The 13,149-nt window shown below is 36.4% G+C and overlaps 1 protein-coding gene and 1 pseudogene across 2 annotated transcripts; one reads left to right on the top strand and one right to left on the bottom strand.

Moving 5' to 3' along the window:
• Positions 1 to 7,873: 7,873 nt before the first annotated feature.
• On the top strand, positions 7,874 to 9,876 carry LOC130976743 (F-box/kelch-repeat protein At3g23880-like). 2 transcript variants are annotated; one of them, XR_009084743.1, is made up of 3 exons: positions 7,874 to 9,161; positions 9,290 to 9,365; positions 9,622 to 9,864. XR_009084743.1 is itself a non-coding variant. In XM_057901670.1 (2 exons), exons 1-2 carry the CDS (start codon positions 8,092 to 8,094, stop codon positions 9,662 to 9,664), a joined length of 1,317 nt encoding a protein of 438 aa, XP_057757653.1. In that variant the 5' UTR covers positions 7,874 to 8,091; the 3' UTR covers positions 9,665 to 9,876. The 2 variants fall into 2 exon arrangements, 1 of the variants encoding a protein (XP_057757653.1); XM_057901670.1 differs by having other exon boundaries at positions 7,874 to 9,365; positions 9,622 to 9,876.
• Positions 9,807 to 12,367, bottom strand: LOC130976744 (receptor-like protein kinase ANXUR2; annotated as a pseudogene).
• Positions 12,368 to 13,149: the final 782 nt, after the last annotated feature.

Genomic DNA, 13,149 nt, shown 5'->3' with positions numbered 1-13,149 from the left:
AAAGATCTATTATCAATAAACACATTAGGAAGGAAAAAACCAAAACACATCCAACAGCCAACAATAAAAACAAATGGATCAACAAATCGCAGCAACAAAAAAAAAACACAATCAACAGTACAAATTAAATGACATGCATATTTTACTCTAATCATTTAAGTAAAGAAAAACAAAATAAGCATCACCAACAAGTAGCAACTCAACAAAAAAAAAAAGACACCAAAAAAAATTATATTCAATAATTTTTTTAAATTTACTACTTAATATATTACAACTTTTGACAATTTCAAATATATTTATACATGATTAAATAAAAAATTCAATACTACATTATTTATTACAATTACTTGATTAAATTGTTCATATAAATATATACTATTTTATTTATAAAATTTTATAAAATCTAATAAAAAATAAATTATAAAAATTATTAATCTGTCAGTTGAATATAAAGGATCAGCGGGTAAAAGAAAAAATGATGAGTGGGCTAACAATGGAAGTGGAAAATGGGTGTAGAACACGTTTCTGGGAAGATAACTGGGTCCATGGTGGTCCTCTGAAAGCGAGTTTTCCAATGCTTTTCTCTGTTTCAAACCAACAAGGATCTATGATAGGGGATTGTGGGTTCTCGGATGGGTTAGAGTGGATTTGGAATTTCTATTGGAGGAGAGAGTTGTTTCAATGGGAGTTGGAATTAGTGGACCAACTACATGAGAGGTTAAGACCAGTGAAACTATCAGCTGACAGAGAGGATAATCTTATTTGGAAATTTGATAATAAAGGTATTTTTTTACTAACTCTGTTTTGCAGGTGTTGCAATCTGAGAATCTTTCGGAGGAGATTACGAGTTATAGCTTCACAAGTGCGATCTGGAAATGGTTGGTTCCGACTAGAGTCGAGCTGTTTGGTTGGTTTGTTTTAGTGGGAAGAGTGAATACTAAAGAAAGGTTGTATAGATTAGGCATATTTCAACAGCATGATAATATCTGTGTCCTGTGTAAAAAGGAAATTGAGTGTGTTCATCATTTGTTTGTGTTCTATGAGTTTACATGGCAGGTGTGGTGCGTCTGGTTGAGATGTTTTCATAGAGATTGAGCTGTCCCAGGAAGCATTAAAGGCTTGTTTGAGAGTTGGAATGGAACGACAAATAGAAAAGAGGAGCAGAAGAGGTGGCTGGCTGGGTTTTTTGCGGTTATTTGGAACATCTAGTTAAAACGCAATAACAGGATCTTCAACAATCAAGAGGTTAATGTTGGTGTCATACAAAACAGGACGTTTTTGAGCTATAAGGAGTGGACTGATATTGATCCTACTGGTTGTTGATGGCAATGCCGGAGATGACATAGGATTGTTACCTTTGTTTTTAGATTTTGTTATGTTTATGTCTATTTTATGCTCCACTCTCATGTGTTGAGCATCCTCTGTTTCAAAAAAAGAAAATATAAAAATTATATTTCAAATTCTTCGCGCATGGCGTGCCGCTCAAAACCCAGTTACTTAATTAGTAAATTAGATTGCAATAAAATTAGCATTTATTTTGCAGTTGGGATAATAAGGTAAAGGATTTGATGGTCCCAAAACGTTTGGACCATTAAATGGTCACATAACAAAACATGTTTTTTAAGTTTTTTAATAACTGCTAAATAGTTCTTATTTAATTTTAATTATAAATTAGTTCTTTATGTTTTATGTAATTGTAAAATCTATTTTTTATTTTATAAATTATTTTTTTGTCATTTATCTATCATGTTTATTGAGAATAAAAAACTAAAACAACAATAAATTAGATCTTCCATTAATCGTAATAAATATTTTGCAATCTTAATCGATTATAATTTTATCATTGATCCAATTACATACGTATTAGGTTAGAAAAATCGTGTTTGTTAGAAATTCAATCGATTGGATGTACAAACCAAATAACCAATCGATTGAATTTTGCAAAGCATGTGGGTTTTTTCTTATTCAATCCATTGGTCATATTACCCAATCGATTGAAATCATCAAAGCAATCTGGGTTTAGTTAATTCAATCGATTGATTCTGTTACCCCCTCATTAAATTATTATTTTTGAAAACCCCATTTTTCAACTTTAATTCCCCAAATACGAGTTTTTTTATGCAAAGCAAGTTCGCCGCATTATAATTTTTTTTTAATTTATAATGAGAAAAAATCCTTGTTAAATATGGCTTATTTCTGTGTATCTGTGTGTATTTATGGAGACGATGATAATGATTGCCATTAATGTTGAAAAAGTCATGCTGGTTTTCTGTGTATTTTTGTGTACTCCTATGTACTCTTGTAGATGATCATAAAGGCTTAAAAATTCGAGTTTCATTGATTTTGAAAAAAATTCATTCAAGTGAAATTCGCCGGGGTTAGGCGAGCTCTATAAAAAAATATAGAGTGCGGCTAACTTGCCCTAAATAAAAAATCGTATTTGAAAAATTAAAGTTGAAAAATGGGGTTTTGGAAGAGAGTTAAATATCAAATTCGTCCCTGAAAGATACCTCGATCTCCATATTAGTCCCCGAAAGATAAAGTTAATCAAAAGAGTCCCCGAAAGTTACACGAGTTAATCACGTTTGTCCTTCCGTTAACTCCCTTGGTGAGCTGGCTAACGATTGCTGACGTGTGTGGTTAGATTCCAACGTGGAAGAGGCCAACGTGTCATGACCTATTGCTGACAAGGTAAGTTTGGCAAAACAGTTCAAATAAGTCCCTAAGTGTTTGAAACCTAATCCTAAATTCCACGATAAATAGGTCGCCTTCATCAATCAGATGGCCATATGCCTGGGTTCGTGTTCAAATTGCTGGTTTGGGGCGACAATGGAGGCAGGAAATGGAGGCCGTGGTGGTGGTGTGTCGTTGTTCTCGAACGGCAGTAATGGTTCCAGCGCCTCAATGCGAACCAGGAGAAAAACCCATGAGGAATCATGTTTCTGTGGGTTGAAGGCTGCGATAAGAAAATTTGGGACAGCGGAGAACCCAGATAGACTATTCCGTGCATGTCCAAGGTACCGGGTGAGTGTTGTGTAAGACGTTAAGGGTTTTCGATGTTGTTTTGTGTGTTGGGATTTTGTTTAATTTTTTATTTTCTGATTTCTGAATTTTTAGAAGGGCAGTCACTGCAACTACTTTAAGTGGGTTGAGGATGATGAGTATGAAGGGGTGGGCCAAGGTGGAACAAAGAAAGATTATGGGGCTGAGCTGCAGGTTGATAGTGACTGTGATGAATGGAGGTTGAAGGTGACATGGAGACTGGGCAGCTTGGAAGCTAAAGTAAAAGCATTGAAAATGTTAATAGTTTTCCTGTTTGTGGTAGTTGTGCTTAATGTGATTGTTTGTAGTTCGTTGTCTCGTTCCAAGTAAAGTAAATTCCAAACACTTGATGGTGTAATGAGATGAATCCATTGAATGAGAATAGATGTTGCATTTGGTTTTTTTATATGAAGACAACACAATCCAATTCAAAGGTTCCAAACCAATTCGGATCACTATTAAAGTAAGATGTACTAAGGAATGGACATAATCAGTAGTCAAAGTAGTGTTAAACATTGAGTAGTCAAAGTACTCTTAAACATTGAGTTGCCATAGAAGGCTAGATGTCACATTTTCTTAAGGACCAAAAGAAAAAGGTTTAACATAGGATACAAACTACATCAAAGTCATAAGCTTTTACATGAGGATACAAAACCTAAAAAGTATCCTAGACCAAAATAAAAGGGCATAGTACAACTTTCAGTTACATAGATAACCAAAATGTAGATAATGGAACTTCAATTGCCCTGTGCAAAAAAACATAAAGTATCCTCACACAAAAACAAATTCAACCAGAATACATTTCAACACTAATCAAAGTCATTTATCAGTCTTTCTTGGGGGCTTGAAGGCTGGAGTAGGAACGAAGGTCATAAAGTCGGCCAGTTTTTTAGCAGTGGCTGAACTAGTCCCCTTGATTGTCTCAGCAGAGATAGCGACTGGTGCGGCTACAGTAGGTTTAGGAGAGGACTGAAGCCTGGCTTTCCCTTTAATGACCTTTAACTTGGATGGCCTAGCAGTGACTTGTTCCTACACAATTTAATGGTACATCTAGATTTAGATTTAGCTTATAAAAGAAATGAGATTTATGAAATAACAAATGTTTAAAATAAATCACATATGGCAAATTACCTGTTGTGTTTCTTGGGTTGGTGGTACACTGTCACACTGGCTAATATCAATTACTGTTGGAGTCTGTCTTGGTGATGGAGCTGGATTAGGTTCAGCTGGGACAGTGGTTGCTTAAGGGGCAGCCCCTTCTGCAGCAGGGGCAACCACAGCTAGTTGCAGCTGCAGCTGCCTAGCATGCTCCTCAGCTTCGGTAGCTTTCTTCTTTGCATAGCTTCGCTTGTTGTGTCCTATCTCACTGCAATACATGCATCTGATAGGGTTATACTTCCTCTTCATCTTTGTTTTTGAACCAGTAGGTTGTTCCTCTTTGTCCCTTCTCCTTTTCTTCGTTGGCCTTCCAGGCTTTGCCTTAAATGGTGGTGGGACGGGAGCTGGGTGTGGAGTTTTTCCCATAGATCCTGACCTTTCACTGGATTCACATTGAAGCAATAAGTCTTCCTGTACGCTTCCATCTTCAACCAGTCGTGACAATAGTCTTCATCTTCAGACCCCTCATAGTTGGAATCATCAATGTCTATCTCTTTATCAGCTAATCTTTTCTTAGGGGGCTTCTGCTTCTCTCTGACTTCATACCTGCTGTCCCTTTCTCCACTTCTTTTTCCCTTTCCAGAGTCACTGTCACTGTCACTGCTATAGAGGTTGTCTCCTACAACTTTTGGAGGCCTATACAATTCATCTTCAGTACTCTCATAAGAGTCATGAGAGTCAGTGTCATCTTCCTGGAGGGGAGCTTCCTTCACTTGTCTTCCAGATCTTGTGACTCTGCAGCCACTGCTATTTTGTTTGTCCTTTGCCCCTTGTGAGTTATTGGCTGCCTCTGATGATGAATTTGATTGAGGTGGGACTGATTTGGCCTGATAATTGGTCTTCTTGGCCTGAGGAACAGGCTTCATGGGCTGAGCAGTTGTCTTCTTGGGCTGAGATATTGTCTTCTTGGGCTGGTGGGCTGCTTTATTGGGCTGAGACATGGGCTTCACCTTTAGTTGGTTGGGCTCAGATATGGGCTTCATTGTTGGATTGGGCTGTGACTTGGGCTGTGAGGTTGTTCTGTTGGGGTGAGAGGTTTGCTTGTTGGACTGAGGATCAATTGGTGTGGGTTTCTTCACAGGTGGGGAACTGCACTTCTTAGCTTCGAAATACTTCCCCTGTTTCAACCTTTCTGCTTCCACATTCACTACTTCCTCCTCAATCTGGTCTACTATACAAGGCTGAGAAATACAATTCTCCAGATAGATATTGATCAGATTGTGGTTTCTCTTGCAATCCTTGCACATGGCAACCAAGTCTGCGTCTGTGACTAAGCTTCTCAACCCTGATGAAAGGGGAACTCCAGGATCTTTCCACCAACAGTTTCCAGCTTCAATGTAACCCAACTCCCTATAATAACCCCTTACAAAGAAGACGTCAAGCGTGTCTCCTTCAACCCCCATCAACACCTCTGTATTATCGGGTTCGTATACCATATCTCCTTCCGCATTCTTCTTAAACAATCCCCCATGGTGAAACACAAAGGTCATCGGAGGACCTTCCATCTACAATAAAAAAAAGAAAACATCCTTAGCCCACACAGATTGCAACTGGCTATTCTCAATCATAACATAACAAACCCTAACCCCAAAACAAACATGCAACAACGAAAACTAACCCTCATTAACATGAAAGACCCATAACTCAATATTATCACAACGGCAGTCAAAGCAATGCATTCTGACACTTAAACAATAGTCACACAAACCCTTAGGCTCCTCAAACCCCTACCCCTAATCAGACAGAGACATACAGAACGCCACCCCTAAGTTATCAGGCTACAAACTAACTTCAAAAAAGGGAAAAAACTTTAATGCTTACCTCTAACCGTCACGATTGCTTCTTCCACAATCAATGTTGCTAACAGAGCTGACGACCACTGTTCTCAGTAACAACACCTACTCGGCTTTGATCATCAACCAACAACGAGAAACGTGGATGGCGATGTTCGAATGCAAGGTGAAGGGGTTAGGGCATGGCTTGAGGGAGATGAAACATTTTCGAGCCAAACATGGAGATACTTGTTATGGAAGAGGGTGAATCCACTCTGCAACGTTTTGAATCCACGCTGCCCACAAAACAACGTCGAATCATGTCTATCTGGACATTCACTCAAAACGGTGTCGTTTTCCTTCTCTGCCAGCATGGCAGTTAACGTGCCACGTGAGCAGACGTTAGCCATGTCATCAAGTAAATTGACGGAAGGACGAACCTGATTCACTCGTGTAATTTTTGGAGACTCTTTTGATTAACTTTATCTTCCGGGGACTAATATAGAGATCGAGGTATCTTTCAGGGACGAATTTGAGTATTAACTCTTTTGGAAAATGATATTTTTTTAAATGATAAGTAAAAATTATTTTAGTGTTATAGGACATAGTGTACTAAACATTTTTTTCATTGGTAAATTTTTAAGATGTCAAAGTATATCTATGGACACTGAGATGGATGAGCAATACTACGAGGATGATGACATTAACCAACAAGAAGAGCTGGTATGTGACCAAGATATGATGGATGAATAATATGAATCCGAACAAAATTTTAGAAATGAATTTACTAAGGAAATAACAGAACCAATCGATTGAATTAACTAAACTTATATTGCTTTGATGATTTCAATCAATTGGGTAATATTACCAATCGATTGAATAAAAAAAACCCTATATACCTCGCAAAATTCAATCGATTGTGTATCAATTCCAAAACAATTATATTTATATTTTCTTTCAAAATTTTTTACGTTTAACATCATTTTAATTTAGACCAAAAATACTTTTCAAAGCTCAATTCTACGTTTCTACAAGTAATATATTTTTTAAGTATATATATTTTTTTCCTTTTAGATTAGTTCTAGAGCATTATTATTTTTATTTTTTATGGTCGATTATGAGTTTTTTTTAATTGTAGATTTTTTGTTTCTTTCCTTATTTCCATCCAATTGTAATAAGTTTCTTTTAGTTATGTATAATTGCAATAAAAAATATTGTATTTTTGTAAAATTATGAATATGGTTTGAGAGTTTTTTTTTTTAACCAAAAATAGGGAGACTCAAATTCGCAACCTCTTAGATGAGTATGGAGAGATTATGCCATTTAAACTATAGCTCATTGGCATGGTTTGAAAGCTTTTTAAGAATAAAAATCATACGAATTTTATTTTTGGACATATCTTTTATATAACTAACAAATATTTTTTATCTAAATAAAACTAAAAATACTTTTAACATTTAGAAAAAAATTTATTACTTTTTTAAAAAATAGAAAATAATTTTTTTTCCAATAGCCCATTCAAAACTGACTCTTAGGGGTGGCAACGGGGCGGGTAGGGGCGGACTTTTGCTCTACCCGACCCCGTCCCGCCGCCTGACATAAAACCCGCATGAAACCTGCCCCACCCAATCCACAGATAGTAAAATGTTAAAACCTAACCCGTCTCTGCAGATACCTGCTCCGCCCCTATCCACCTCTATAATTATTAAATCCAACAAATAAAATAAAATTTTAAAAATTATATAACCATCATTTATATACATAACATAAATTAAAATAAAAATTTATATATAATATAATATTATTAATCATTTTACTATTATATTATATATATATATATATATATATATATATATATATATATATACCAAAGCGTTCCATCCAAGAATTCGCCCGTTAAAACCCACTCCGATGCGGGAACGGGTAATTACCCACTCCGAACAGGTAGAAACGGAGTGGATACCCGCGGATTCAGGTAGTGTTGGCACTCCTACGGACTCTTTCCTTCCCTTTGGTCCTCTGTTTCCAACGCAGCTGAGAAAATCACAAAAGTGACAAAACCTCTGGCCCTAGCACTCCTCAATTTCGAAGCACTGCATTCCATTCCAAGCAATCAAGCATGGATAAGAAGAAGCAGCAGCAGAAGCACACGGGGAACAAACTAAAACAGCAATCGACCATGGAGAAGAAGCAACAGCAGAATGAGAATCACAAGAGCAAGAGCATTCACGACATTCTCCCTCTTGAACTGATCCACGGAATCCTACTGAGGGTTCCGATCAAACATCTCGCTAGCCTCAAGTGCGTTTCGAAGCTTTGGAACACTCTCATATCCGATCCTGACTTTGCGAAATCGCATGTTCACCTCTCTGCCGCACCCACCCATGTATGCCTCTTCATAGATGACTACTCCAAGGCTTGCTCCGTTGACATTGACGCAGTATTTCACCGCCACAAGAGTGCTACTGCAGTAAAAGAGGTATCTCTCCCTTTCAAGATGAAAACACGTTATGATTTTGAAGTTATGTGTTCCTGCAGAGGGTTTGTTCTCTTACACCGACCCCCGCATTTTTTTGTGGTATGGAATCCAGTGACTGGATCCAGCAAAAGAGTATCCTACTCTCACATTGTTTCTCGTTGTAATCAAAAGTACTTTAGGTTTCCCGGTAGTGCGATTTTGTATGGATTTGGTTACGATGCTTCACAGGATGACTACTTAGTTGTTGTAGCTTCTCAGGATAAGAATGGCCAAGACCACTTTGATTGCCTGTCTTTGAGAACCAATTCATGGATTAATCTTGATTTTGCACTCTCAAAACCCTTGGGTAGGAGCAGCTGGAAATCTCGTGGGTTCTTCTTGAATGGCGCTATTCATTGGTCGTCCTGCACTCTTAATGTTGGAGTTTATAGTATTCTTATATTTGATTTGAAGGAAAGGAGTTTCTCAACTATATCTATGCCTGAACAAGTGATGGGTTATCTCAATCCCACTCATCTTGTCCTACTAGGAGGGTGCCTGGCCTTGTATTCTTATGATCGCGATAAAACTAACATATGGGTGATGAAAGAATACAAAGTGCATTCATCTTGGACTTTCTATCAGATTTCTCGTGGACAGTCTGCGCCTCTATGCTTATCCAATGGTAGTGACATTGTTGCACTAGATATATCTACATATACCAACTTAAGGTTTGTCAAATATAATGCCAGAGGAGAGCTCCTCCGACTCAATTATTTTGATTATCCTCATCTCCAACATTTTAAATTTGGTTGTCATATATTTTCTAATTACGGCACAAGCTACACTGTATACACAGAGAGTCTTGTGCCACTCCCTAGTGACATTAAGGATAAGGATAAGGACAGGGATAAAGGACAAGAAGAAGAAAAACGGTATGTAACTATTCTCCTATGCATTGCAATATGTTATTCCTCATAGTTTTCCTTACGTTGTGATTAATCAAAAGTACCAAGCAAGATGCATTATGCTTCAAGTTGCAATCAAATGAAGGGTTTGGCTATTGTTAGAATTTGTCAATGCTTAGGGAAGCATTGATCACTGTCTTGCTTCCTAAAGCCTATTCTTGTGGTGAGGGGTTTTAAGTTATTTCTTTTTTCATGTCTAATGCGGTGGTTATCTTTTCTGTAGGCCATCCGAATCAGAAGGATGTCAAACAGGGAAAGAGAACTAGGAGCGAATGACTGAACAACAGAGACACTTGATTCTGTTGTAAATAAAGTGTAGGATTGGCAAGTTCAGCTGGAAGAAGCTTCTAAAGAATTTTGTTTTATTTTGCTTCTAAAGAATTCTAAAGTATGATTTCCCTTCCATATGAATGTGAAAAATTAGAACATTTGAAAGTGCAAATAGAGTTTCCTTTAGTTAAATGCAATCTCTTATATTATCTGCTTTATCTTTATTCAATATTGCCTTGGTTGAGTTATTATGTTTACACAGAATATCACACATCAGTGTGAGATTTAATTTGTCAATTCAGTTTTGTCTTTCGTAGTAAGTATTTTAGTATTTTGTTTGTTGGGATTACAGTTGGAATATTTGTGTTTGGAATATTTGTGTTTGCCACTTGAATTCTTCACTGGTCATAGAGCATGTGCTCCTAGGTCTTTCTTTCATGGTAGGTTAATTGAACCACGTTAAATTTTCTATTTTCACCTTATCTTTTGTTCTATCTGGTAATGAAACCTTGTAGCATGTTGATATAATTGCTATAGTCGTGTAAATTTTACATTTATATGCATGGCTTTCAACTTATTTTATTAAGTTACTTCCTAGTTTATTTAATTTCTGATGCTCTCGAGTTTTATTTAATATTGCAGTGATGTAAATCACTGTACAATTGCAATTATAAATAAATTCACAAACGAAAGTGGATAATTCATTGAATTAAGACCTGATTAAACTTTATTCTAAGCACAGCTTTAGTTTGCTTTGATTTCTGGGACATTGATCGTTGAAACAAAATGCAGGTTAAAGTTGCAAAGCAAAAGTTAATAACCTGTATTAGCAATAAGTTCCTCGTATTCTTTCTTTTCTTAATCTATTTGATATGTTACATATTGGTCGATAGATCACCACAAATCAAGTGCAACAGGATATGCCTCATTTAGTGCAAACCTATGTTAGATCTATAAGTACTGTGTTTTTAGAGAGAGAATAAAGAACAGAAAACAGAGCAGCCATAAAACCTGTTGATTAGGTGAGTGTAGCTGTTGAAGACTAATGATTGGAGTATAAAAAGATCCAGCACTATCTGGGTAGTGATTCATGATGATTATATCGCTGTCGACAATAACAAGGGGTAGTGGATGATAAGGTATAGCGAGCAGCATTCCTTATAATATCAGCTTGTTGCTGCAACGAGAGAGCATGCTCAAGCAATACCTCTACTTCCCCCATTGTTGGTCGCTCATCTGCTTTGTACTCCAAGCAACTTTGTATGACACTAGTGAATACTTGCCAACATTCTGGCGCAATCTTTCCTTTCAGAATTGGATCTAGTGTCTCCTCAAGAATGTGCTCTTCATATTGAATTAAGTAGTTCAACACATTATGGCCTACCATGTGTAGTAGAACCAAACCAAAGGAGTAAACATCACATTTATTAGTAACAATACCGTGATATAGCATACTCCGGAGCCATCAATGCAGATGTAACTTCAATCTTATCTACTTTAATTTGCTTTGGCTTCGATGTAGAGAGCCCTCCCTGCAATGATATCACAAAATTGGCAAGTTTGGGCATCATATTCCTATCCAAAAGAATATTAACTGGATTTATGTCACGATGAAAGATAGCACGCTTGACTCCGGAGTGAAGGTAGTGTAGAGCACGTGCTACTCCGATGCAGATGTCTAGTCTTTTCTTCCATGACAGTGGTTCTGTCCTTGTTACTCAAGTAATCATGGAGTGATCCATTGTCTGTGTACTGGTACACAGCAATCTTTTCCTTTCCATGGTGGCAGAAGCCTATAAGAGAGATTATATTTGGGTGACGAAGCTGACATAGCATCTCGATTTCCTTCTTGAATTCAAGGGGAACAGTCATCACCTTCAATGCCACCATATAATCAGTTGCAGCCATTATTATTATTATTATTATGGTTGAGACAACCTTTATAAACCTTACTAAGGGCTCCTTCTCCAATTATTAGTTTCTTGTCGAAGTGGTTGGTTGACTTTTTAAGTTCATCAAAGGAAAAGGGACGGCATAGCTCTTCTATTACTAATGGATATTTTTTCTTAGATGAACAACTTGCATTCCCCTTCTTCCAATCACCAAAGCATAAACATTTGAGAACCATTATAACAATTTGAGACACTGTCAATCATGTACAGATAGATTAGACTAAGCATAGTTACATGAAAAGCTATACGTTTTGGTACTGTACACAGTAACCACATGTAAAATATTTTATATGAAAAATATATTTATGACGTTCCAGTACACAAATGAACTGGGAATTGCCGAATTGGTATGCAGTACATCCCCGGTGAATTCATTTAATTGATTAGTTCTGTTCTATTGGGACTCACGCACATATAAATTTGATTTTTCTTTTCTAAAATCTAATATACTTTGTGCTTTGTGAAATCAGTGATAGAAATAATAAGGGAAATATATAGAAAGGTTTCAAAGTACCTTAGAGATGGAGAAGTGAAGTACCTCAAGGCTGAACTCTGAAGACGAATTTAGAGAGAAAAATCTTCGCTAGTTTGATTCTGCTTGTTCACTACTTATGTTTTCATCATAATTGCATCTCTTTTTCTTTGCTTAACGCGGTCCGTGTCGAAAATCAAAGTCAGAGAAGAGTAGAAGATAGGAATGGAGGGTCTTTTCTCTTGCTACTTGCTACCAAACCCTCATCCTCGGGGTTAAGAATTAATTAAAGTGGCAATGACCATATACTAGTTTATTCTAAAAATAAATTAAATAAAAGTAACATAAACAGCTTAACCTAACGCAAATGTCAATGCACAAGTGGAGAAAATTAGTGGGACAAAATTGTATTCTTTGAACTTTGAAGCAGCTGTTGTCATTGGAAGCAAAATTAAGGGCGTTCTAAAATCCTTAAATATCAAAAAAGGGTGGTCTTCTGTGAGAGGTTAAAGAAGAAATTTTTCACCATGTAGTTATACATAAAGATCAAAGATAAAAATTACTAAAGAGAAGAATTTAACGGCCAACAATTTTAATTTATATTGGTTAATATTTTTAGTCAATAATTTAATATAGATACAAATTGATATATATCATTGATTAAATTTGTTGAGCTTAATAAATAATAACAAAAATTGATGATGACAAACATATTGATGATTGAGTTAAAAGTCTAAATAGGGTTTAATGAAGTTGTTTAGTGTTACAGGCCACATATCATTAATCAGCCAAATAAACAAAACCAAACATATGAACCATAGCTTCTTGGACCAAAGCTGCCAAATGGAATTGAATTCATAACCCAACCCATTGCCATTCAAGCAAAAGGAAAGCAACCCTTAGCTTTCGTCTGATGTTCATTTCCAGTAATGCTCAAAAAAAGGGAGTTCAGTTTTTTCTTACCAAGAGCCAAAGAAAAGAAAGAAAAATTAATCAAGGAGGCTATGTCAAATCAATATCAACACAAATAAGTTAAGCTAAATTAAAAGTTAAAAGT

The sequence above is a fragment of the Arachis stenosperma genome, chromosome 4 (genome assembly GCF_014773155.1).
Source record: "Arachis stenosperma cultivar V10309 chromosome 4, arast.V10309.gnm1.PFL2, whole genome shotgun sequence".
NCBI lineage: Eukaryota > Viridiplantae > Streptophyta > Magnoliopsida > Fabales > Fabaceae > Arachis > Arachis stenosperma.
Note: the sequence above shows the minus strand (reverse complement) of the source record. Positions and strands in the feature narration are given on the sequence as shown.

Excerpts from the sequence above, each read along its gene's own strand:
- LOC130976743 (XM_057901670.1), top strand. The coding sequence starts at position 8,092 with ATGGATAAGAAGAAGCAGCAGCAGAAGCACACGGGGAACAAACTAAAA. Across the intron at positions 9,366-9,621 it reads GGACAAGAAGAAGAAAAACG|GCCATCCGAATCAGAAGGAT; the intron begins GTATGTAACTAT and ends TCTTTTCTGTAG.